A 22,707-nucleotide genomic window follows, 5' to 3' on the forward strand; every position below is an offset into this window, starting at 1 on the left:
AAGTGGTAGGAGGTGAGATCAAAAATGTAAAAGAGCTCAGGTCCTGTGGGGCCTGGACAGCCCCACAACAAGGCACTGGATTCTCTTTCAAGTGAAAGGAGAAGCCACTGGGGGGTTTTAAGTAGAGCAGTAACGTGACATGACTGTAATTTGAAAGGATGGCTCTGGCTCCTGTGTGGAGAAGTGAAAAAGGAAACAAGGATGGAGCAGGGAGGCCAGGTGAGAGAGGGATGATGGTGGCCTGACCCAGAGTGGGAGCAGTACTCAAAAATGGACAGATTTGGGACATGGTAGAAAGAGAGTCAACAGGATTTGCTAACGTGCTGAACTGAGAGAAAGAGGAGTCAGTAAATGGGTCAAATTTTTCCATTTACTGAGTTGAATCAATCGCCAGTGGCCAATGATTTAATCAATCGTGCCTATGTAATGAAACCCCTAAAGGACAGCATTCTAGAGCTTTCTGGTTGGTGATGAACACATGGGGATTTGGAGAGAGCAGCACGCTCAGAGAGGGTATGGAAGCTCCGCCCTCCTTCCTACATGCCTTGCTCTATGCATCTCTCCCATCTGGCTGTCCTCAACTATATCTTTTTATAATATACTTGTAATCTAGTAAGTGAAATGTTTCTCTGAGTTCTGTGAGCTGCTCTAGCAAATCAATAGAACCCAAGGAGGGGGTAGTGGATCCTTTGATATATAGCCAGCGGGTCAGAAGTCCAGGTAACAACCTGGACTTGTGATTGGCATTCTAAGTTGGAGGGTGTCATTGGAACTTCCAATCTACTGCCAGGGCGTCAAAAACACAGGTGATGATATGGGCTTTAGACTGGCATCTGAAGTGGGGAGAAAAGGGGCCAGTTTGTGAGACTGAACCCTTGATTTGATGCTACCTCCAGGAAGATCGTGTCAGAATTGAGTTGAATTGTAAGATACTCAGCTGGTGTGCAAGCATTGCTTGGTTGTGTGGGAAGCTCCCCTTTCACCCCTGCACAATGGAATTGGGTCCAGAATCCCAAATAGTAAGTAATCAGCCAAGTCATTATTTCTAAGTACTGAGTCAAAGAAGACTGAGAATGAAGTCAGAATTCCAAGCTATGCTCTGCAGAACCCTAGGTTTCATGGAGCCCCTGTGGGGTTAAGTAGAGATGTTGGGGGAGGCAGGTGGTTACTGAACAAGGCTTAGCCGACAAGGTTCCAGGACTCTCTCCCTGCTTCAGTCAGACCTGCTCTTTTAGCTTTGGGGCTCCATGTGAGATCTCCTCTGAAGAAAGTGTTCTACTATTGCATACACAAACTTTAAAATCTGTTGGAGCCCATTCTACCACTGAGACAGGAACAAGAATGTGGAGAGGAGCTCTTTCTGCAGTACCAGCTTCAGGGAAAAATCTAAAGCTGAGGGCGAAAAACCAGAGAGTAGATGATTTCTGTGGCCTTTTCAGCTCTAAAAGATCGGAATTCTACTCTCTTATTCCCAACCCCTGAACAACAATCTCAGTTCAGACTCCACTCATGCCCTGGTCTGATAATGACTCTGATGGAGACATATGACCTGGCTAGCCCTAATACATGGGTCTGATAACATTTACGGGCCTTTGAGGAGGGTATAAGAAACATCTATTTGATCAAAGCACCTTGAACCTTTTGATTTTGAGTACTGCTGGACTGAAACATTCACTGTGAGTTAACAAACCCTTCCTTCTGCCACCCCGATCTTCATCAGTTTCACAGCCTTTAGGGCCTCAGGCAGTGTCTGGACAAGGTATCATCCATGACTGCCAGGCTCCTGCAGCAGAGAAGTTTACCTTTTCTGGTCAATTTCTCAGTACTCTTAATTTTTCTTGGTTTCTCAGATAATGTCATTTCTCTGTCTTTTGCCCAGAGGAAGTGTTAACAAATTTAGGTATCCAAAGATGCTCTTCCCTTGAATGTAACTTTCTAAGCTCTACCAATCTGCAGTATAGGTCTGGGGAAGAAACACAGTGATCTTGAAGAAAATCTGATTTTAGGGAAAGCAACTTTGTTTTCCTATGACAAACTCTCATTTCCAACACTAGGGTCCAACTGCAAAGAAATGAAGCATGAGCAGCTGGATTTAGGAATCTTCTAAATCCAGATGTTCAAAGCCTGAGGTGAAAGCATACTGCATAGAGTTAACAGAAGCTGATAACTATAGAAATTCTTGAGCTTGTCTTACAGAACAACAGATAAAGGAACAGTTTGTTAAAACCCCTTGGCTTATAAACTGCCTTCATTGATTAAGCTCACTTTAGTTATTTTCCTTTCTTTCTTTCCTTCTTTTCTCTTTAATTACATACCTTCCCAGCTTCACACAGCTCAGTTGTTTTATAGGAAGTTGGAGTCAACTCTTGTCCAGTGCAAGGCAGTTGGAACTGGTTGGGACCACCGACCCTAAAACAGGGCCTGCCCAGGTGTCCTGTCAGACATCAGCGGGCTGGAAAACTCCACCCTCCCATCAAGCTAAGTGCCTCTATTTTGAACATGCAAAAGCATGTAACCCGGATGCACCTGCACAAAACACCGATTACCTCATCTTTTCCTGACCTCCAATCACCTTTCCCCATGCCTAAGACACTCTGCTTATCCAATAAATATCCCAACACCCTTGCCTTCCAGGAGGGAGATCTGAGACTTATTCATCAGTCTCCCGGTTGGCTGCTTTGTGAATAAACACTTTCTCAGCTGTAAACCTCAGCATCTCAGCATTTGGCTTGCTGTGCATCAGGCAAATTGAACTGGTTTGATAACAGAGCCATAAGATACTCATAACATCTGTGCTCCTCTTCCAAGATTTTCACCCTACATTTTAAGAACTTTGATGGAGGATCAAGTACATCTTCATTCTAGGGGAACATTATAATGCCACATCCTTTGTAAGACAAGAGAAAGGCAGCATTGTGCATAAGTCACCTAACTCATTCACTCACCATGGTGAACATTTGTTGTTCTTATCTGTGCAGCACCATTATTTTTCTAGACCTCTTTAATTACATCTCCAGTAAGAGCTATTGGCTTAGGAGATGGGGGGGAGGCATGCATTCACTTTTTTACAAACAAATGAGTTTTACTACTTTCCAAGTGTTAGTGCAAGGATGACTAGAGAATAACAATGAAATTGATGGCTGGAAGCCAGCTAGGCTCATCCACTTCTCCACGCTAATCTCTTAGCTCAGATAATTCACTGCATGTCATTCTTTGTTCACCAAAACCACAAATGTTAAATCCTTGACTGCCAAGGAACTCTTGTACCCTGTAGTAATCTGTAAATATAACAGTACAAAGTTTTCAGTGCTATTTATAATTTAGCAGCTTTAAAATCTATTTTTAATGTTACCTTTGTGATCTTTGTAGGGTTTTAATTTGTTTGTTTGGTTGGTTGGTTGGGATTTTTGTTTGTTTGCTTGCTTGTCTGTTTTTTGCTTTAAGTCATGTTTTTCTTTCTCTTCTTGACAATTCTGTGCTCTTAATATTAATTCTAAAACAAATGGTCTAAATTCTCCCTGGCAAATTTGGATGTGTTGGGAGAGTGGGCTACGTTCCATGTGTTGCCTTTGAAATATGGGCACAGTAAGATGATTTCACATCATGTGAGCACACCAACCAAATTCAGGCTGAGGGCTACAGCCATGACACAGTCCTTTCATATCAGCCGTCTTCAAAACTGCCATAAATTATTGCTGCTGGTTGTAGTGCCAGGATCCTAGGGCCCATTTTCATGTTTAAGAGGATTTGAGGGGTGTCCCATACCACCCTACTGGCTCAACTAGCTAATGACGTCTCCTCTCCACCTCAGTCCTTCCGTGAAATACGGCGGTGACTTTCCACAGTGGGACCTGCTCCTCGCAACAGAGCAGTAGGTTAGCTATTTGAAGGCTGAGAAAGTTGTAGCACAGACGACAGAGAAGGGAGACAGAAGGGAGAAGGGGAGGCCATTAAACCACTTCAAATAACTTTTAGAGTTTCAGACTGCGTAGAAAGTGGCTCTGAAACTCAGAGTGAAACCTCAATCTTTCGTACATTCATCTTTGAAGCCAAAAGTTGGTGAAAAGACTGGCTATGAAAGCAAGCCCCATACTTTCATAAACAGCAAATTTAAGTAATTTCCCCAAATTTCCTATGTTAGCTTTGCTTTAAATTACTATGGCTGCCATAAATAGTCTCCCTCATCTTCTCTTTATATCCTTTATCCCCACACCTTCTTTCCTCAGATTAAGGGCTTACAAAGAAACTGAGATTTCATTTTCAGCAGAATATATCATGATCAAGCCTGATGTGGGGCTGTCTGTACATCAGAGAAACAGAAATGTCTTGCGGCTTGTCCTTCCCTCCTTTATAAGAAGTAATCACCTCCAGCTGAGCCAAGTTGAGCAAATGCTCAGTTTTCACATGATTTTGCTAGAGCATCATAATGAATGCACCTCTTTGATGGAAGAAAGAAGCTCCGTGGAAAAAACAATTTAAGGATTTGGAGTTGGAGCTGAAAACATGGGCTGCTTTGTTCTTATGACAACTGCTTCACCATCTAAAAAATTTCTCCAGTTTGAAGGATCTGTCTTTCCCAGCCACAACCCTCAAGCTACAATAACAGACTCATGATTTTTTTAGATGCCAAGGTTATGAACACTCTTTTATGAATATTTTCCTTTGAACTCATTTCTTTGAAGAAGAAAAATAGCCCTGTGTGTTGCAGGGTTGACAGTAATAGACAAAACATACAAATTGTTCTCTTAGGGGCAGTAACATGCTCCAAAATGCATATAGAAAAATTCCAAATACAGCATAATGTTTATGGAACCCTGCCTTTGTAGCTATAATTTTTAAAGTAATATTTCTGACTGGCATTTTTATACAGAACATATTTCAGGGATTAGTATCAAGATTAATGCCTTAAAATGTCTCCCTTTCCAGTATCATGATTGCTTTTCCCATATTAGTACAAACTCTTAGTGAGTAGAATTTTAGAATATGCCACTTAGAAGGAAGGAAACTTTCATTGAGTTAATCTGCTTATGTTTTTATTTTTCCATTTATCTCATTTCAACATATCCTCCAACTTCCTCCTCTAAAAATAATTCAACTGTCAACCCAACAGATTATAGTAGATCTATTTATTTCATTCTGCCTCAAAAAGAATTTATTATTTAGGCTTATAATTATATGTGTAGTACTCTCAACTAATTTTTAGGTTCCTCATTAAAACTTCTTTTCATTCTGTTTTTTTGTTTTTGGGGGGTTTTTTTGCGGTACGCGGGCCTCTCACTGTTGTGGCCTCTCCCGCCGTGGAGCACAGGCTCCGGACGCACAGGTTCAGCGACCATGGCTCACGGGCCTAGCCGGTCCGCGGCATGTGGGATCTTCCCGGACCGGGGCACGAACCCGTGTCCCCTGCATGGGCACTCCGGACGCTTCAGCGACCATGGCTCACGGGCCTAGCCGGTCCGCGGCATGTGGGATCTTCCCGGACCGGGGCACGAACCCGTGTCCCCTGCATGGGCAGGCAGACTCTCAACCACTGCGCCGCCAGGGAAGCCCTCATTCTGTTTTAATATCATCAATTAAATCATTTCTTTTCTGGTGTTTAAAAAAAATGTTTTCCTTGAACCCCTTTCAAATGTTTTCACTCATCCAAAAATTAATCCAGAAAACTCAGCCTCTTTTAATCCTGCTTTGTGGCTTAGATTCTTTAGCCCTGGAACCATTCGTGTTGATTTCTGTTATACGCATGCTTATGTAAAATTAGCCTTTGATATGGCAGAGAAATAATTTTATTACAAATGACGTGCCTCTGAAGCCTAACATTGTCAGGTGAACCCTGGCAGCAGTGATTTAAGAATGCTCTCCCAGGGGTTTCCCTGGTGGCGCAGTGGATGAGAGTCCACCTGCCGATGCAGGGGACGCCGGTTCGTGCCCCGGTCCGGGAGGATCCCACATGCCGCGGAGCGGCTGGGCCCGTGAGCCGTGGCCGCTGAGCCTGCGCGTCCGGAGCCTGTGCTCCGCAACGGGAGAGGCCACGGCAGTGAGAGGCCCGCGTACCGCAAAAAAAAAAAAAGAAAAGAATGCTCTCCCAGACTGAGTGAATGACCTATAAAAATTTCAAGACACAATTGTTGCTTTGCACTTGGCATTAAGAACTTTCTTCAAAGGTCTTTTCATGTAAAGAAGCAGTACTCTAAAGTGCTTCAGAGGATGAGCTTTAGAACAAGACTGGTTGGGTTCTAAACCCAGCACTGCCACTTACTAGCTTCATGATCTTGAAGAAGAGACTTAACCATTCTGAGCATCATACAATGGGGTTAATAATACCCCTTACCCCTTAGGATTGTTGTGAGGATTAAGTTGGTAAAAACATTTAAAGCACCTATGACACTGACACTGAGTTAGTACTCAATAAGTGTTAGCTGTTAATATTACTTAACTCACAAAGGCACGACTTCCCTTTATATAATTTTAGAAGATTTGTAAAATAAAAAGAAACCTATAAAAATCTAGTTCTATAAAATTTACCAACACGAGATTATAGACAGATATTGTTAGATATAATTGTCTATAACTCTGGCTATTCTTTTATAAAATTGTATCAATTCATATAGATAAAATTATATTGATCCTCTTTTTTAACCTGGAAAGTTTGTTTTCATAAGTAAATTCCTTTTCCAATGACTTTCTTTGTTATTGAACTTAAGGTTGCCATTGCTTTCCCACTCAGCTTGTCTACCTCACTCCCTACCCAGCCTCAGCACATTAATTCAGTGAGGCTTATTAAATGTCTGCTCAGAACAGATAGCACATGAAAAACAACAGCCCCCAGCTAACTTCATCTATATGGCAGGATCAATTTCCTAATTGTTTAACTGATCAAGTTTGTATTTTTAGATAACTGTTTCCTATAGCCAAAGAAAAATCCATGAATTCCTATGTGTTTCCAGCCCAAACAATTTTGCTTCCATGAATCTCCTGAAAGAAATAGGCTATAAGTAATTAAACAAACTTGAATACCATATAATTTACCTACACAAAAATGATCCTAATTTCTGTCCTCCCAGTGTGTTACCTTCATATTGACTCTGGAGGACACACTCAACAGTCTCTGTCTTCACCTCAACCCAAGATCAAAACAGCAAATAAATGTCTGGTAATTATGTCATTTAACAGAAAAAAGGCCAAAAACTTGTAGGTAGAGCTTGAGTATAATGACATAAAAACTGCATTGAAAATATGTGAGGGAAAACTAGAGTAAATGGTTATTCTGCTAATATAATGAAATTATAGGGTTTTTTTTCTTTTCTCCATTTTCTAGACTTTTGGTACTGACTATATTATTTTACAATAAAAATGTTAAATTTGTAAAACTCTATAAAAATTGAGCTATACTTTAAGTTATACAATTTTTCATTCATATATTCAAAAAGACATTTACAACATGGCATTTAATTCTGATTTAACTTCCATGAAATAAACCATACAAAGATTTCTCAAAGAAATTGAGTCTTCAAACTGCATCTCCGTTTTGTATTATATGCAATAGATTCCCAAGTATAAGAAAATCATAAAACTAAGGCTGCGCTTTGCACATGACCATCATATTTAAGTACTATTTAGAAAAACGTGATACTGACTATACACATCTGATTTAGCTTCATAGTTTCTTATCTAAAGAAGTTTTTAAAAGATATTTATCTTCAGTTTTTCTTACATTTCCCTTTCTTTATCACTAGATGAAAATGAATAAGCAATTTGGACATGACATAAATCTAGGATATTCAAAGATACCTATAGAATGAATCTATAGGATAAAAGTTTCCACACAGAAGTTTCCACACAGCATCTGGAGTCAGATTATTTTAAAGGGTGCCTTGACTTTTGAATATAATACTAGATGCAATTATCATAAACTAAACCAGAATATTACAAATGAAGATATTCTAACACAAAGACTTTTAGGATTTTGTTTAGATTATCAATGGTTGTTTTATCCAAATTTTCTTCATTGTCATCCATGGTGTGCCAGACTTCAGGGAAAGGAGATGGTATCAGATGCAAAACTGGAACACCTAACAAGATGAAACAACTTGTAATTAAGTGCATATTTCCCATGAGTAAACTAGAAAGTATCATTCTTCAAGGAAATCTGAGTAGGACTATACTATATACTGTACTATACTATACTATATAAACACAGCCGATAGTTCATCATCTTCTGTGTACTTCCCTGTATCTTACCCTTATACTCCAAAGTCATTCATTCGTTAAACAAATGTTAAGTAATTCAGTAAATAATTATAAAGCACTTACTATGTACCAGCCCCTATTCTTGGAATTGAGGGTTCATCAGTGAAAAGGCACAGCCCTGCTCATATGGAGCTTACATTCTACTAGAGAAAGAAACAAATAAACAAATACAAAAAATAATTTTAGAAAGTGAGAAGGCTTATAAAGAATAGTAAAACAAGGTAAGGGAATAGAGAATGAGAGGCAGAGAGTAGGGCCAATAAAGAGGTATTTAAAATCAGGGAAGGCCTCTTTGAGAAGCTAACATTTAAATAGATGTAACAAAGGAGAAAGCAACTGTGTGAAGATCTGGGGATGAGCATTCCAGGCAGCAGTTTTAGCAAGTGCAAAGGTCCTGAGGTAGGAGTGTGCTTGGCCTGCTTCAGGAACGGCAATGTGTTCCTCAAGCAATGTGGCTGGATCAGAGCAATAATTAGAGAGAGAGGTAGGAGGTGATGGCGAGGGAGAAAAGAGGTATAAAATGGAGGCCCTAGGGCTTCCCTGGTGGTGCAGTGGTTGAGAGTCCGCCTGCCGATGCAGGGGACACGGGTTCGTGCCCCGGGCTGGGAGGATCCCCAAAATTTTTTTTAAATAATTTAAAAAAATAAAAAATAACCTGAGTTGCAAAGCTAAAAAAAAAAAAAAAAAAAAAAAAAAAAAAAATGGAGGCCCTTGTAGGTCATGATAAAGACTGTGGGTCTTCTACTTGATGGCAAGCTACCAGAGCTTTAGAGTAGGGAAGTGACATAATTTGATTGACATTTTTTAAAGATAGCTCTTGCTCCTACGTAAAGAATAGGGAGGCGGAACTTCTCTAGTGGTGCAGTGGTAAAGAATCCGCCTGCCAATGCAGGGGGCATGGGTTCGAGCCCTGGTTCGGGAAAATCCCACGTGCCACAAAGCAACTAAGCCCGTGCGCTTTAACTACTGAGCCTGCATGCCTAGAGCCCATGCTCCATAATGAAAAGCCACCGCTATGAGAAGCCCACGCACCGCAACCAAGAGTGGGCCCTGCTTGCCACAACTAGAGAAAGCCCACTCACATCAACGAAGACCCAACGCAGCCCAAAATAAATAAATTTTAAAGAAGAAAAAGAATATTCCTTCTTTATTAGCAGGAAAACACCACAGTTACACAAACTATAAGAATACAATCTAGCTCTATGAAAGGGAAGGCAGGATGTCAGAGGTATATGAGATTTGATAAATATTCTATGTGTAGGAAAAAATATAAAAGTGTCCTCGGGATTTGGAATGACTTTCATAAAAAAAAAATAGAAGCCATGAGATGATTGGTGAATGATTTACTTAATCAGTTTTTAAGTTTAATGGTTCTTCACACTTCTAGACTGTTGCAAATGCACATAAAATACAATAAATATAATAAGTAAAAGACACACATGTGCAGGCATGCATACATATATACACCCATACATTACCTTTTCTTAAAAATGGAATATGGTCATCCTGAATCACACCTCCATAACCATAATTTTGGAAATACTGCCTCTCCCAAGAGTGATCCTTGAGCAAACCTAATTCATGGAGTTCATGTTCTGCAGATGATAATTAAGATAGCAGGTGAACATATCTTTTTATCTGATCAACAGTCAGATGCATAAGGAGTTTGAAATCTTGACACTTGGTTTTAAAACATTATGCAGTAGTACACCCATGACAAAAACCTCTGAGCTGCAGGAGTCAGGTGTCCCCAGAGGGCCCAGGGCCTCTGCCCTCACTGCCCTGGAGGTGGGCAGTGAAACCCCAGGACAGGAACCCAGACTCTGGCTCCAAAGAATTATCAGGCCCTAAAAGAGAGCCCTAACAAAATTAGACAATGGTTCTCCTCTGGTTCGTGATTTTAAAGCTGATTTTGCTGCCACGTTTAGCAAAGCAAGGGCCACTCTGTTCTCCCAGCAGTTCCAAGTCTGGGCCACACGCCTGCTTTTGAGGAGGAGAGACCCTACAGAAGCAAAGACGCCCCCAGGCCACTCAGCAGGTCATCAGGGCCGTCACCACCTTGTCCCCTGAGGGTAGGCTGCCGGCTTCATTTACAACCAAAGATGGTCAAAAGCATCATTTGTATCTTCAATCAAATCAAGCACTCAAAGACACAGTAATATTTTGGTAACATTTAAATATTCAAAGTACATGATGAATACGAGTTCACTGTCAGAAATCCTCACAGCATCTCACATGCCTTTCATTCTACAGATGACGCAGCAGGGAGAACATTTCAACCAAGATTTTTAAAAGCCTTTGTCTTTGGCGTCTGTTTTTTTAAGTTTTCAAACTGTAAATGTTGGGCTTTGTATTTTGATGTAAACTCAGAATAGTGGCATTTGGGGCCAGTGACCAAAAACCAAACCAAACTTGTAACTGACCATGGATCTTAATAAACCTGTTCTTGGTAAAAAAGAAAAAAAAACAACAACCCTCTGAGCTGAACTTGGGTGTGGACATTTTGGAGTCCTTCTAAGAGTCACACATGATTCTAGCTTTACAGGTGAGAATCTCCTTAGAATCAGAAACTCAACAGAACAATGGAGAGATGGAGAATGAGAAAGCTAGAGGAAAATGGAGAGAAAAAACACAGGTGTAGATACTTACAGATCCTCAATCCTGCATGAAGGATGCCTTACGAGGAGATGCAGAGCTTGAAAGGGGAATCCGTAGAGAGAACAGGTATGAAGTACCATACTGAGTGACCACTCTTTGGGAAAGGGATACCTATTATGACTTGCATCAGTGGTTCTCAAAGTGGTCTCTGATCAGCTGCATCAGCACCACCTGGGAACTTGTTAGAAATGCAAATTATCTGGTCCCACCTCAGGCCAACTGAATTAGAAATTCTAGGGGTGGGATCCAGCGATCTGTTGTGTAACAAGCCCTCCGGGTGATTCTAATGCACACTAAAATTTGAGAACCATTGGCCTACATTCCATCAGTCCTGTAATCTTGCAATATAGAACCCATGTATTACAGGATTACATATAACATGAGCCTATGTTACAAGATGATAAGAGATCACAAGAAGAGTTTAAGACAACTGAATGAAACTTTCCAGGATTGGTTATTTTAATTACTAAATTTAAAGGGTAAAATTAGACTGAGTGGTAAGCATTCATATGTAATGTGATTTTAGGAACATCAAGAAAGCCCTTACTATGGCCAAAACAATATTCCCATCTGTTTATTGATAATTATAATTCCTTTACCTTAGGATACAACTTTTCCTTATACAATTAGAGATATGGTTTGAAGTGTAAGTATCACTCGGTGGGTTATACAATGGGTTAAAATTGTATTAAGATGTGAGTTACTGATATAAATTCACTCCAGTGGAGGAAATAAGAGAAGGGAATCAAATCCTTGACGGAAGGCCAAACCCAATTTCTTGAGGCTACTCAAAGTAAGGAAAACATGCTGTAAGGAAGTGTCCCCAAGAAGCTTACATTAATAATACCATAATAGCAATTCTTTCAAACTAGAAATTTAAATTTGCCAAAGATAAGCATCTGAGGTTCAGGTAAAAGTTTCTTTCATAATATTCTAGCTCTGGATATAAGCACGTTCTGAACTCATGGCAAAAGCATGAGTTGAGATGGCAGCATTTTCCCCACTGCTGAGAAGAAAGTACAACCCTATCCTGCTCCAAGAAGTTTGTGTGGCTAGAAAGGAATTCTTAGCCTGATGTTCTTGCCTCAATGCAGGGCTCCTGGCCTGGATTCTATAATAAAATTCTATCGCATGTTCACCTCTCCCTGATGCCAATTTTTTGTGCTTTGTTGTGTTTTGTTTTGGGGTGATTGTGTGTATGTGTGTGGAGAGGGAGGGGTGTATGGAGTGGAGGTACAAGAGAAAGAAGTTATTCTCCTTTTCCTTCTGCAAGCCCCAAGCCTCTCTCCTGAGCCATAGATATCTTTGTTTCCTTGGCTGGTCTGGCCTAACCTTATCTGGTCTCTTCCACTCATTTATTTGACACTGAACCTTCTCTTAAATGACTCTTGAAGGATTTTGGCTTGCTGTTGCATCGCCATCTCTTACTCCTTTGGAAAATAAGCAGAGATTGTACTAGATTTAAAAGAAAATCACATCTGCATAAAGCAGAAAAGAGAAGATGACAAAGACAGAGATGGAAAAGAAAGAAACATTAAAGAATATCGTTTGGTATCATTATGAGGACATAACGTTCATCATTATCCAACATGCTTTGCTGAGTTTTCCCTAAAAATGCATTCCATATGCTTCAAACAGGACTCTGAGAAAATATTTCCAAGCCATTTCTAAGGATATGCAAATATGAAATGTATTTTACGCTTCCATTTCAAAATTCAGTTTCATGCAGGAAAATAAAGTGGGCCTTCTAAAAGAGATGAATAGGAATAATAAACTAATCAATAAAGCAAGAAAAAAAGTCAGTATATTGTATACTCAAATCACACACTTAAATCATAAATTCTGAATTTTAAAACTCAGTGTTTGGGGCTTTCCTGGTGGCGCAGTGGTTGAGAGTCCGCCTGCCGATGCAGGGGACACAGGTTCATGCCCCGGTCCAGGAAGATCCCACATGCCGTGGAGCAGCTGGGCCCGTGAGCCATGGCCACCGAGCCTGCGTGTCCGGAGCCTGTGCTCCGCAACGGGAGAGGCTACAACAGTGAGAGGCCCGTGTACCGCAAAAAAAACAAAACAAAACAAAACAAAAAACTCAGTGTTTGTCAGTGGGAAGAAACCAGGTTTGACTCTTTAATAACAGTGGTGCTTACCAATTGCTTGAAGTCTATGAAACCATCTGGCAGTGTTTGGGAAAAAGTTGGGAAATGTTGGGTTTGGAGCTCCAATTAAATCCAGTAAGATCAATAAGTCCTAAGGGAGAAAAAATATTGTATAATTACTGTCGCCAAAACACATTTCATACTCATCAATGGAAAAAAAAAAAATCAGTCAAAAGTAACTGCACGGGGCTTCCCTGGTGGCGCAGTTGTTGAGAATCTGCCTGCTAATGCAGGGGACACGGGTTCGAGCCCTGGTCTGGGAGGATCCCACATGCCACGGAGCAACTAGGCCCGTGAGCCACAACTACTGAGCCTGCGCGTCTGGAGCCTGTGCTCCGCAACAAGAGAGGCCACGATAGTGAGAGGCCCGCGCACCGCGATGAAGAGTGGCCCCCACTTGCCACAACTAGAGAAAGCCCTCACACAGAAACGAAGACCCAACACAGCAAAAATAAATAAATAAAATTAATAAAAGGCAGAATAGGTGAAAAAAAAAAAAAAACTAACTGCACTTTAATAACTGAGAATAAAACAGGGAGCTGTATAAATGAACAAAAGGTTTAATAACATTGTAAGTGAATCCTTTGGGGGAAATTTTTAAATCTTGCTTATGCAATGTGGACAAATGGCAAACTGTAGATTCTTTTTGTCTGTAACCCCAGAAGGATATCACTAAGGATAAATTTGAAGGAGGACATTTGGATAAATATCTCATAGGAAAAAAAAAAAGAATACATTTGCTTTATTTCCATGTAGGCATGCAAGCCTGTCTGATCTTCTATTCCATTCTAATTAGCCATTTTATCCCCAGTCTATAATAACACAACTGCCAAAGGAGAGCATTTGGATAGTAACTATTTATTCCTTAAAGCAGCATATAAGAAAATTTCCTTGACTAGAAGCTCTATGAGCTTAGTCCCAGGATCTCCATTTCCTTTTCTATCAAACAAGAAGCTCAAGCTTGCTGATCTCTAAAGGTCGTTTCTGGCTATAAGCCTCTATAATAAACCAGTGTTTCTTAACTTATTTGAGCCATAAAACATCAGCAGGCTTGAGGACTCCCTGAAGACTAACCCCAGATTAAGATCTCCTGATTTATATAAGTGAGGTAAGGTGTGGGTAAATATCTAGCATTGATCCTGACATGTAATAGATAAATATTTTCAGAGTCTATATGACTCTAAAGACATAGTATCTACTAACCCATGAATGATGATTAAATATATTCACTGGGAAAAAATAGGCTTGTTTGAAATAGGAGTATATTCATAAGGTTGGATAAGCTCCTAAGAGTTTGTTTCTGGGGGAAAAAATGGTCTGACTAGCACTATGGATTCATATATTTGGACTGGTAAACAAATAACTTTGTTCCTCCTGCAGATCAATCAGGTCTCTTCTCCTCTGAACCCTTTTTAGCCACTTGAGCAAAAGTGATTAAATGAGGTACCAGTTATGTTCTTCTAACCCCTTATGAGCTGCCAGTGGGCAACGGAACAGAGAGAAAGCCAACATGAGATGTGCTGGATTCACAGAGGACATTGAATGTGGCCATTTGGACTCATAGGGTGAAGGTCAGTGATAGGGCAAAAGACAGGGATGAATGGAGAGGGTTAGAAACAGGCTATCAGTTCACAGATAGGGTGAGGGCCAGGGATGGATGGAGCCACAGGGAAGAATGAAGTCTCAGGGGTTCCATGCTGTGGTTAGTGAGGACTCAAATACTGAGTGAAAGTCAAATATGGGAAGAGAGCCAGAATAGGAAGGAAATTCAAAGGTGGAGTAAGGGACTAGGTATGGGCTGTGGGGTCAGAATGGGGGATGAGTAGGGGGCCATAAGTTGCACCCATTACTTGGTAACAGGAGCAGGGTTTTAAGGAGCACTGAAATGTCTCCACCACCATGTCAAAACTGACACATCAAAATGTCCCATACACACTTGGAGTCACTATAATGCTTTGAAGCCACCGAGGAAATTCTTCACTCTCATCTCCATACTATGCTCCACTCTTACTCCATTTCCCAAGACCCCAGCCTCCTCTGGCTTGACAGAGGCCTCAAAGATGGGATTTGCTCTCTCCACCTCTATACTTACTGGGGGAATGTGCTCCCGTGGGGCTGAAATGAATCTGATGTTTCCCTATTCTGAATTTTTACATCATTTTAATTGAGCTCAGTCAAACATAACTTCTAACCTAGAATCATTCTTTTTTAGCTGTGGGATTCCTCAAAAACCTAATGCCTGCCAAAAAAAAATGTTCTATTATAAACACTCTGCTCCAAGAATGCCGTGGCATTTTTAGGTCTTTAATTGGCTTCCCCTCCCTGCCACAGGCTTCCTTTGAAGCAGAGTCTGTAGCTGCAGCACTGTGAAAATTACCTGGACTCACCATGCCGTGCAATTGGTTGGTGTCCCTCGCTCCAGGTGGATGTGCAGTTGATGCCATCTTGGAAGCTAAGTGCCGAGACCCATACAGAGAATCTTGAGGAGACCAGTGAAGAAAAGCCTCTTCTCCATCGAAGAAAATTAGCTGGAGTGAGAGATCTGGCTTCGAGTCTGAAATATTCTGATTTAAAAAAAAAAAAACAGTAGAAAAAGAGCAAAAATATGAGAACTAAAAAATAGCACGCTTTCCTATTAACTGGACAAAAAGACAGATGTGCCGTGAAGAAAAGGAAGAAGCCAAAGCAAGTGAAAATATGCCAAAATTTATTTTGCACCATTTCCTCTCTGAAAATCATCACGGGTCCCACAGTCTTCAGCCACAGAAATCTCAGCTTCTTCACTCCCTCTGAAAAGAGAAGTCTTACACTTTTTTCTTACTCCTTAGAGAACTCTGGAACTCTGGAACTGCAGTGGCAGACACTGTGACACAACACCCAGGTCCCTTTCAGAAGGGCACGTTGTCCCTGTTACCAGTAGAGGTGTCCGCAGAAGGCCTTCACTTGTTAGTCCCTTTAATGATTGGCTCAGCCATGGGGGTTCCTACATCCAATGACTGGCCTAAGCAGGTGCTGGGGGCTCTCTAAAGGGCCATGCTACCTCCAGAGCTCCCCAGGGGTTGACTGAGGCTGTTGTTGAACCTGCATGGCAGCCCGGCTTCTCCCTCTGCCTACTCCCATTTCTTTCCCCTCCCTGCCACAGGTGTTGAGCCAAGGCCACTCCCTACTATGTGATTGAAATGCTAACCTCCACATCAGAGTGCGCCTCCCAGGGAATCCAACCTGAAACGACGCAAATCTTTCTTGCTTCTCACCTTATGTAAGTCTGCAATGTTGTACTGAGTCTAGGTTCAAGAATCTGCCCTTGGAATGCAACAGAGATACAAAGAATGGTAATTACAGTCTCTCCCTCAGAGGATCCTACACTTTAGTTGGGTTAGGGAAAGGTGAAACAAATACACGGGTATGGCAAAATGTACCAAGGGTCACAAATGTAACACAAAACTCCTCTGGAAATTGGATAGATTGAGAAGTGGAATCCTTGGAGTGTCAAGGAAGACTTCATGAAAGAGACAGTATTTGAGTGGAACTTAGAAGGGTGAGTAGGATTCTGATTGATTTTATACTTTCCACTGTCTGACAACAACTCTCACCTTTCAGATTAGTCCTTCTGGTACCCTATCTCCACAATCCTTCAACCCCATTGGAATCCATAATCTTTTGAAATGTTCACCTTTTCCCAATCTTTCCTTTACCCTTATGATGTCCTCACTTCACTATATATTCAGCTTAAATTCCAGAGTCGATCATTCTAATTGCTCCCTGCGTACACACTCAACTCCTGTGCCTCTCTCTGCCCTGGTCAAACTCACATGGCAAAAACATAATATTAAGTCCAACTCTCTGCCTGCTTTGTGCCTGCACTCAGGCAGCTGAACATGGATGAAGAAAAATACGCCACCATTTGCTCTCTCCTCCCCTGTGCAGTACTGGGGAATGTGCACCCGTTGGAGGAACTGAATGTGATGTTTCCTTAATCTGTTACGGATAACAATTCTCCTCTTATCTCTCTAAGGATATTAAAATAGTGTTCTTTAAGTTATTTTCTGCTCCTGTACACTATTTCTTCTGAGTTCATTTTTCAACTTGTATTATTTGTTTTGCTTTCTTTCTTTCATGTTGGAGACAGCCCTCAAATATCTGATCATCCTTTGTGTTCATTTGCATTAAACAATAAGATACTAAAACACTGATTAGAGACACAGATTGGTTGGCTCCACTGCAGGGCAATCTGATGCCCGGTGAGTGTTTTCACTGAGGATCCCCAGATGTCACTGTCTGTGGGTCTTTTCTATGAGGTGGTTCACATTCTCCAGAGAAGGATCCTCCACGTTCCTGTCTGATGGGTGTGAGCTAGCTGCTGTCTTTCTCGTGCTGGAAGTGAGGGAAGGCTAGGGAATCTCACTGCTCAGCGTGTACTCTTTCCCTTAATCTCATTGATTTCCATGAGGCACCTCATTACTGCCCTCCTTCATATCGGGTGTCCCAACATCCAGAACCTCCCTGGTTCAATTTCTCCAGAAAAATATCCTGTCATCTCCTACAAGGGTACAGGTGGAATACTCACCTACCTGCCAGCTGTGGGGTAGAAATCTTATATACCTAAGTGCTCCTCATACAGACTTAAAACACTGTCCTCCGCCGCCCTCTGCCTCACTTCTGCCTTCCTTACTGTCCCCTCCCATCCCTGAGCCAGTCAGGATTTTTCAGGGGACCACTGGCTTCCTTTTTCCCCCCTGGGGAATGTGACGTCTCTCTACTCTGATATGTCATCTGCCTTTTCTCCATTCACCTTCTGTCTTCATATGGTGGTTTCCAGATGTTCACTGGATTCTTCAAAGATGGAATTTTTCTTGATTGTTTTAGGGTGATTTCATCAGAAGGAGGAAAATGTCTTTATCAAGTGAAAATAAGTTATCTTTGCATGGTAATCATTTCAATTGTCTTAATATTACTCCTTAATTAGGCCCCAAGAAAAGGACAGTTTATTGTATTTTGAGTCTCTCATAACTCCTGACAGTACTAAGCACAGGATGTGTCTATCTGTATACTATATATGCACTCAGGGTTTAATAAGAACTCAGTAATGAAACAGATTGTCTCACTGGCAACACGTGTATAGTGCATACATTAGTGGAGACAGTCTAAGTTTCCAGTTGTTTAAAGGGCCTTGACTGGTTCCAAAGTTCTAACTCCAAATCAAACAGAACACCAGGGCAGAACAAGACTGCTTGGGACCGGAGACATTCCGTTCATGCCCAGGGCAGAAGCCAAAGGAGGCAGTCTTCATCTTCTTCAAGCTTGAAGGTTCGGGTGCCTCAGAAATGTCAACAGCTTGGCGACTCCAGTGTTCAGTGCAATGACTTCCTTTCATTCTCTTCTCTTAGCACCATTTCATTTAGATAGGCATAGACCGTTTTGGACAATTACTCTGAGTCCTGTGAGGCAACTTGCTCTTTTTACTTCTTTTTAGGATTGGCAGAAAAATAACTGTGGCCTTCAACTTCTAATAACTCAGCCTAGTATCTCAGAGCTAGAAAATCTCCATGGCTAGATTTTCTTCTAGTCATTCTTCCTGGCAATATGACAAACGCCTAGTAACCAGCGTTAACAGGGTCAGTATGTTACCTGCAGTCTTTGCTCAACCAAGGCTGTATCAGCTAATGGCACAACACTAAGGTGTAAGAACCACCTGAAACTCAGTGACTTAAAACAACAGTCATGAGTTCTGTGGGGTCTGCAGGTCAACTGGGGACAACTGGTCTAGGCCGGAGAAGCTCTGCTTCACCCTGCAGTCATCTAGCTTGGCTCTGCTCCACAAGCCTCTTAGACTCCTCCTGGGACTGGCAGGCCAGCCAAGGCACGCTCTCCCCATGATGGTGGCAAAGACATGACAGAGCAAGTCCAATTGCACAAGCACATTTCCAGCCTCTGTTTGTGTCATCTACTAGCATCCCACTGGCCAAGGCAAGTCAAATAACTGACTCCAGAGACAAGGAATGAGGACGTACCACCTGCTAAAGTGGGAGGGCACAGCAAAGTTACAAGACAAAAGAGGTGAATGTATAATTACAATCTTATTGCTAGAGGAGGAAGACTGCAAAGAATTGGAACCATCATCCAGTCTCCTATCCAGTCTTCTCCCAGGTCACATTCTTCCACCCCTTACCCAACCCATGACAGCTGAAGGACATAAAATATCTCCTTAATACAAATCTAGTTAAAGTAAAACTGGAAGAATAACACTGATACTCTCCAAGTTTGCATTCAAAACCAGTCTTTATTTTTAATTGTCCACATCACTGCTTACCTCTATTAGAAAAGATAATTAAAAGAATGTACATGTATTTTGTTAATGGAGATCCCCACTCAACAACTCATTCAGTCCTTTCTATTCCTGTTCACCAAAAGCAGGTGTCAATTACATGGAAAAAGGTAAAGGAGCTCACCAAGAGATGGTGAGCCCACCACACAGATGGTGTCTTTAAGTCATACTCCGCCTCACTTCATGTCCTTACACTAGAAATGCAAATACGAAAAATTAACCTTTTATATCAGCTTCTGAACTCTCTCACCCAATTGCTGGGAAAGGATGCTAGTTAAAAGCAGGACAGAGCATGGGACAAAGACATTATAGAAGGTTCAGAAAACAAAACAAAATGAAAAAACAGTGAAAAGGATACTGAGAGGTTATAAACAATTCTTGCTTTCTTCAAGTTCAGCATCTAAAGCAAAAATAGAACCAAATATCTCTATTACTTCCATTACAAGATAAATCTTTTACTTCTTTACCCCCCTTGTATCAAAAGCTGGCCCCTTCATAAAGCTTTGAGGGGAAAAAAAGGTATTTGTTGCCTGTGAACAAAGTTTTTTGTTTCTGCTTTGTTGTGTTTACTTGGTTATGAGTGATATCTGAACAAAATGTCTTCATCTAGCTTAGCACTTTTTTTCAATATACACTTAAGAACACAGAGACTGAAATAACATCTGAGAGTCCCAGAAGTATTCTGAGCTGAGAATGTAACAAAAGCTTTGCTATGCTGCATAAAATTGAGCCAAGATTCACAGATAATAACAATAATACATTTCTGCTTCATGCTTTTCATCTTGATGTGTCTGAATTACCCACTGTCTACTTCAGAACCACTAGCAGAAACTCTCTCCTTGACTCAAGGCCGCTACCTCTCAGTATAGAAGGCTGTGATGTTCCATGACTATAGAAACAAGAAGAAATAAACATAATTCTCCTACACATGCCTGTACCAACCTTCCAACTTCTTCATTTTTTGCAAAAAAAAAAGAAAATTTTTTATAATTTGATGTGTATTCATAACTAGGAAATCAAGTGCCAATCAATGAATATACTGTCATGTACTTATTGCCCATGGTGGACATTTTAAATAATATAATCTTCCAATTAATATTATTTCAACTTCATTTCATTTTGCAGCAAATTAGTACAAAATGTACAGAAAGTCTACACTTCTAAATGGCTTTCTCACTCACCCAAGGATTCTAGAATTCACTCTGAATTACTGCTAACATGTTTTATCTCAGGAATCTACAAGAGGGAAACAGATACCTTCAACAAAAGGAGTTGCTTGTCTACGGCCCGGGCAAGTTCCAGTATCATCGCACATGGCACAGCTGAATCAGTGGCTCCCACAAACACTCTGTTGTCCCAATGAGGAAAATACTTGGAGTCATAGTGACAGGCGAGGACCAAGTGTCGTTTAGCAGTGGGATTGAGGGTGCTGATAATATTTGAGAAAGACCGGTACCCATAGGGTGTCTGACTCAAGAAGGTATCCACTTCCAAGACCCAGTCAGCTTGAAGTCTCTGAATTCTCTGCATGATGTGCTGATCAAAACAAAAAACAAAATTTCAGCTCTAGACAGTTAAATTTTATGTAATGCCTTTCAAGTTAAAAATGCAATCCATGCTTATTATATGAAGCAAGGATGTTTAAAGGAAAAGCTAATCATCTACCTCTCCCTTAACCTCCCCCTGCCAATCCAACTCAACCAACTGTTAATATTACCAATGTTAAGAGTCTGCTGTATATCTTTCCACACCTTTCTCCTGTTTATACAAACATGTACTAGCACTCAAACACGTATATTTGGCCAAGGGATGTATATTCTTATAAGAATAGAATCCTACTCTATATTTGCTCTGCTCCTTGCCCCTCTCACTTAATTAACAGTGTATCATGGACATCTCTGCACATCAGGAGAGGAAGCTCCAGTTCAGTACATATTAAAGCCCACTTTTAATATTTCTAGGAGGATAACAAGACAGGTTTGAGAAATTAGATATACTAGGTGGGTCATAACTTCTACTCTGAGCTCTTTGAGGGTGAGAACTGCACATGGCAGCTCTTTTTGTCCGAAGCACTTCGTATGTGCCGCAAGTCAGCAAATATTTCATAATGTAACAAACACTAACAAAAAATACTAATGCTCACCTGTTAAGGATAATTCACAGAGAGTCCCATTACAAGGGGATGGTTGGGGGATATTTGAGGTTCTGCCTGCTCTAAGAATCAATAAGCAACTCTGAACCATAATGACATATCAAGCAGTTTTCCCTTTGCATTCAAGGCAGGTCCAGACCCACTGCAAACGCTGGTGAAAATAAGAAAGAATCTATTTTCCCATCTCTCCTGGTCATCTTGGGCTTTGTGAGCAACATGGTGACTGACAGGGAAAAACAGCAGATGGAAAAGAAACACCACTTCAGGGACTGGAGGTGTCTTCTTAAAGAATCTAGGGCTACCCTGGTGGCACAGTGGCTAAGAATCCACCTGCCAATGCAGGGGACACGGGTTCAAGCCCTGGTCCGGGAAGGTCCCACATGCTGCGGATCAGCTGAGCCCATGAGCCACAACTACTGAGCCTATGTGCCACAACTACTGAAGCCCGTGTACCTAGAGCCCGTGCTCCACAACAAGAAAAGCCACCACAATGAGAAGCCCGTGCACCACAGTGAAGAGTAGCCCCCGCTCGCCACAACTAGAGAAAGCCCGCACACAGCAAAAAAGACCCAATGCAGTCAAAAATAAATAAATTTATTAAAAAAATAAAAAGAATCTAGAGTTTGTGGTGTGAAAAGCTACAGGTGAGTTCATTGCTGTTCCATTTGCCCTTTCCTATCTTTATTTTCCCTTTGCTTTATTTTCCTCACTATGTTTCATTTATTTCATTTTGAAATATTATACAGATTTTTGTAAGCTGCCTTAAAAAATTATTTTTAAGTCACACAACAAACTAACCATCAACACATCTGGCAGTTTGTTCCACAATGAACATCCAGTGGGGATGGACCTTGAGGTGATAAACAAATAACTTATAATGATTGGAAAAGAATGGGAGATTCCCCTCCACACACGACTTTCTAGCCTAGCCAAGTCTCGTGTGACCTGCCCTAACTAATGTGACATGACACGTAGGCAAGGGCCTTGGAACAACTGTGGCAGGAAGCTTCCAGGAAGAGGAAAACTAAGCCAGAGGGAGGACAGTGCTCCTACAGTCAGTCCTGCAAAAGCCAAATAAACAAACAGTTTCCCAGATATTCACTCCTCGCTCTCTGTCAGGAGGTGGACTTTGGCCTAAAGAGCATGTATACACAGTACCTTACCTTTTC

The 22,707-nt window shown here is 41.2% G+C and overlaps 1 protein-coding gene across 1 annotated transcript in view; it reads right to left on the reverse strand.

Moving 5' to 3' along the window:
- Positions 1-7,199: 7,199 nt before the first annotated feature.
- QPCT (glutaminyl-peptide cyclotransferase) overlaps positions 7,200-22,707 on the reverse strand; it is a 28,873-nt gene continuing 13,365 nt past the window's right edge. The window contains exons 3-7 of the mRNA XM_007445786.1: positions 20,644-20,922; positions 15,449-15,625; positions 13,053-13,152; positions 9,726-9,842; positions 7,200-8,069 (exon numbers count right to left, since the gene is read on the reverse strand). Of these exons, the coding sequence (XP_007445848.1) occupies positions 7,924-8,069; positions 9,726-9,842; positions 13,053-13,152; positions 15,449-15,625; positions 20,644-20,922 (819 nt within the window). The 3' untranslated portion in view covers positions 7,200-7,923. The remainder of the gene's footprint in view (positions 8,070-9,725; positions 9,843-13,052; positions 13,153-15,448; positions 15,626-20,643; positions 20,923-22,707) is intronic.

Source organism: Lipotes vexillifer, unplaced genomic scaffold (genome assembly GCF_000442215.2).
Source record: "Lipotes vexillifer unplaced genomic scaffold, Lipotes_vexillifer_v1.1 scaffold278, whole genome shotgun sequence".
In the NCBI taxonomy this organism is placed as follows: Eukaryota; Metazoa; Chordata; class Mammalia; order Artiodactyla; family Lipotidae; genus Lipotes; species Lipotes vexillifer.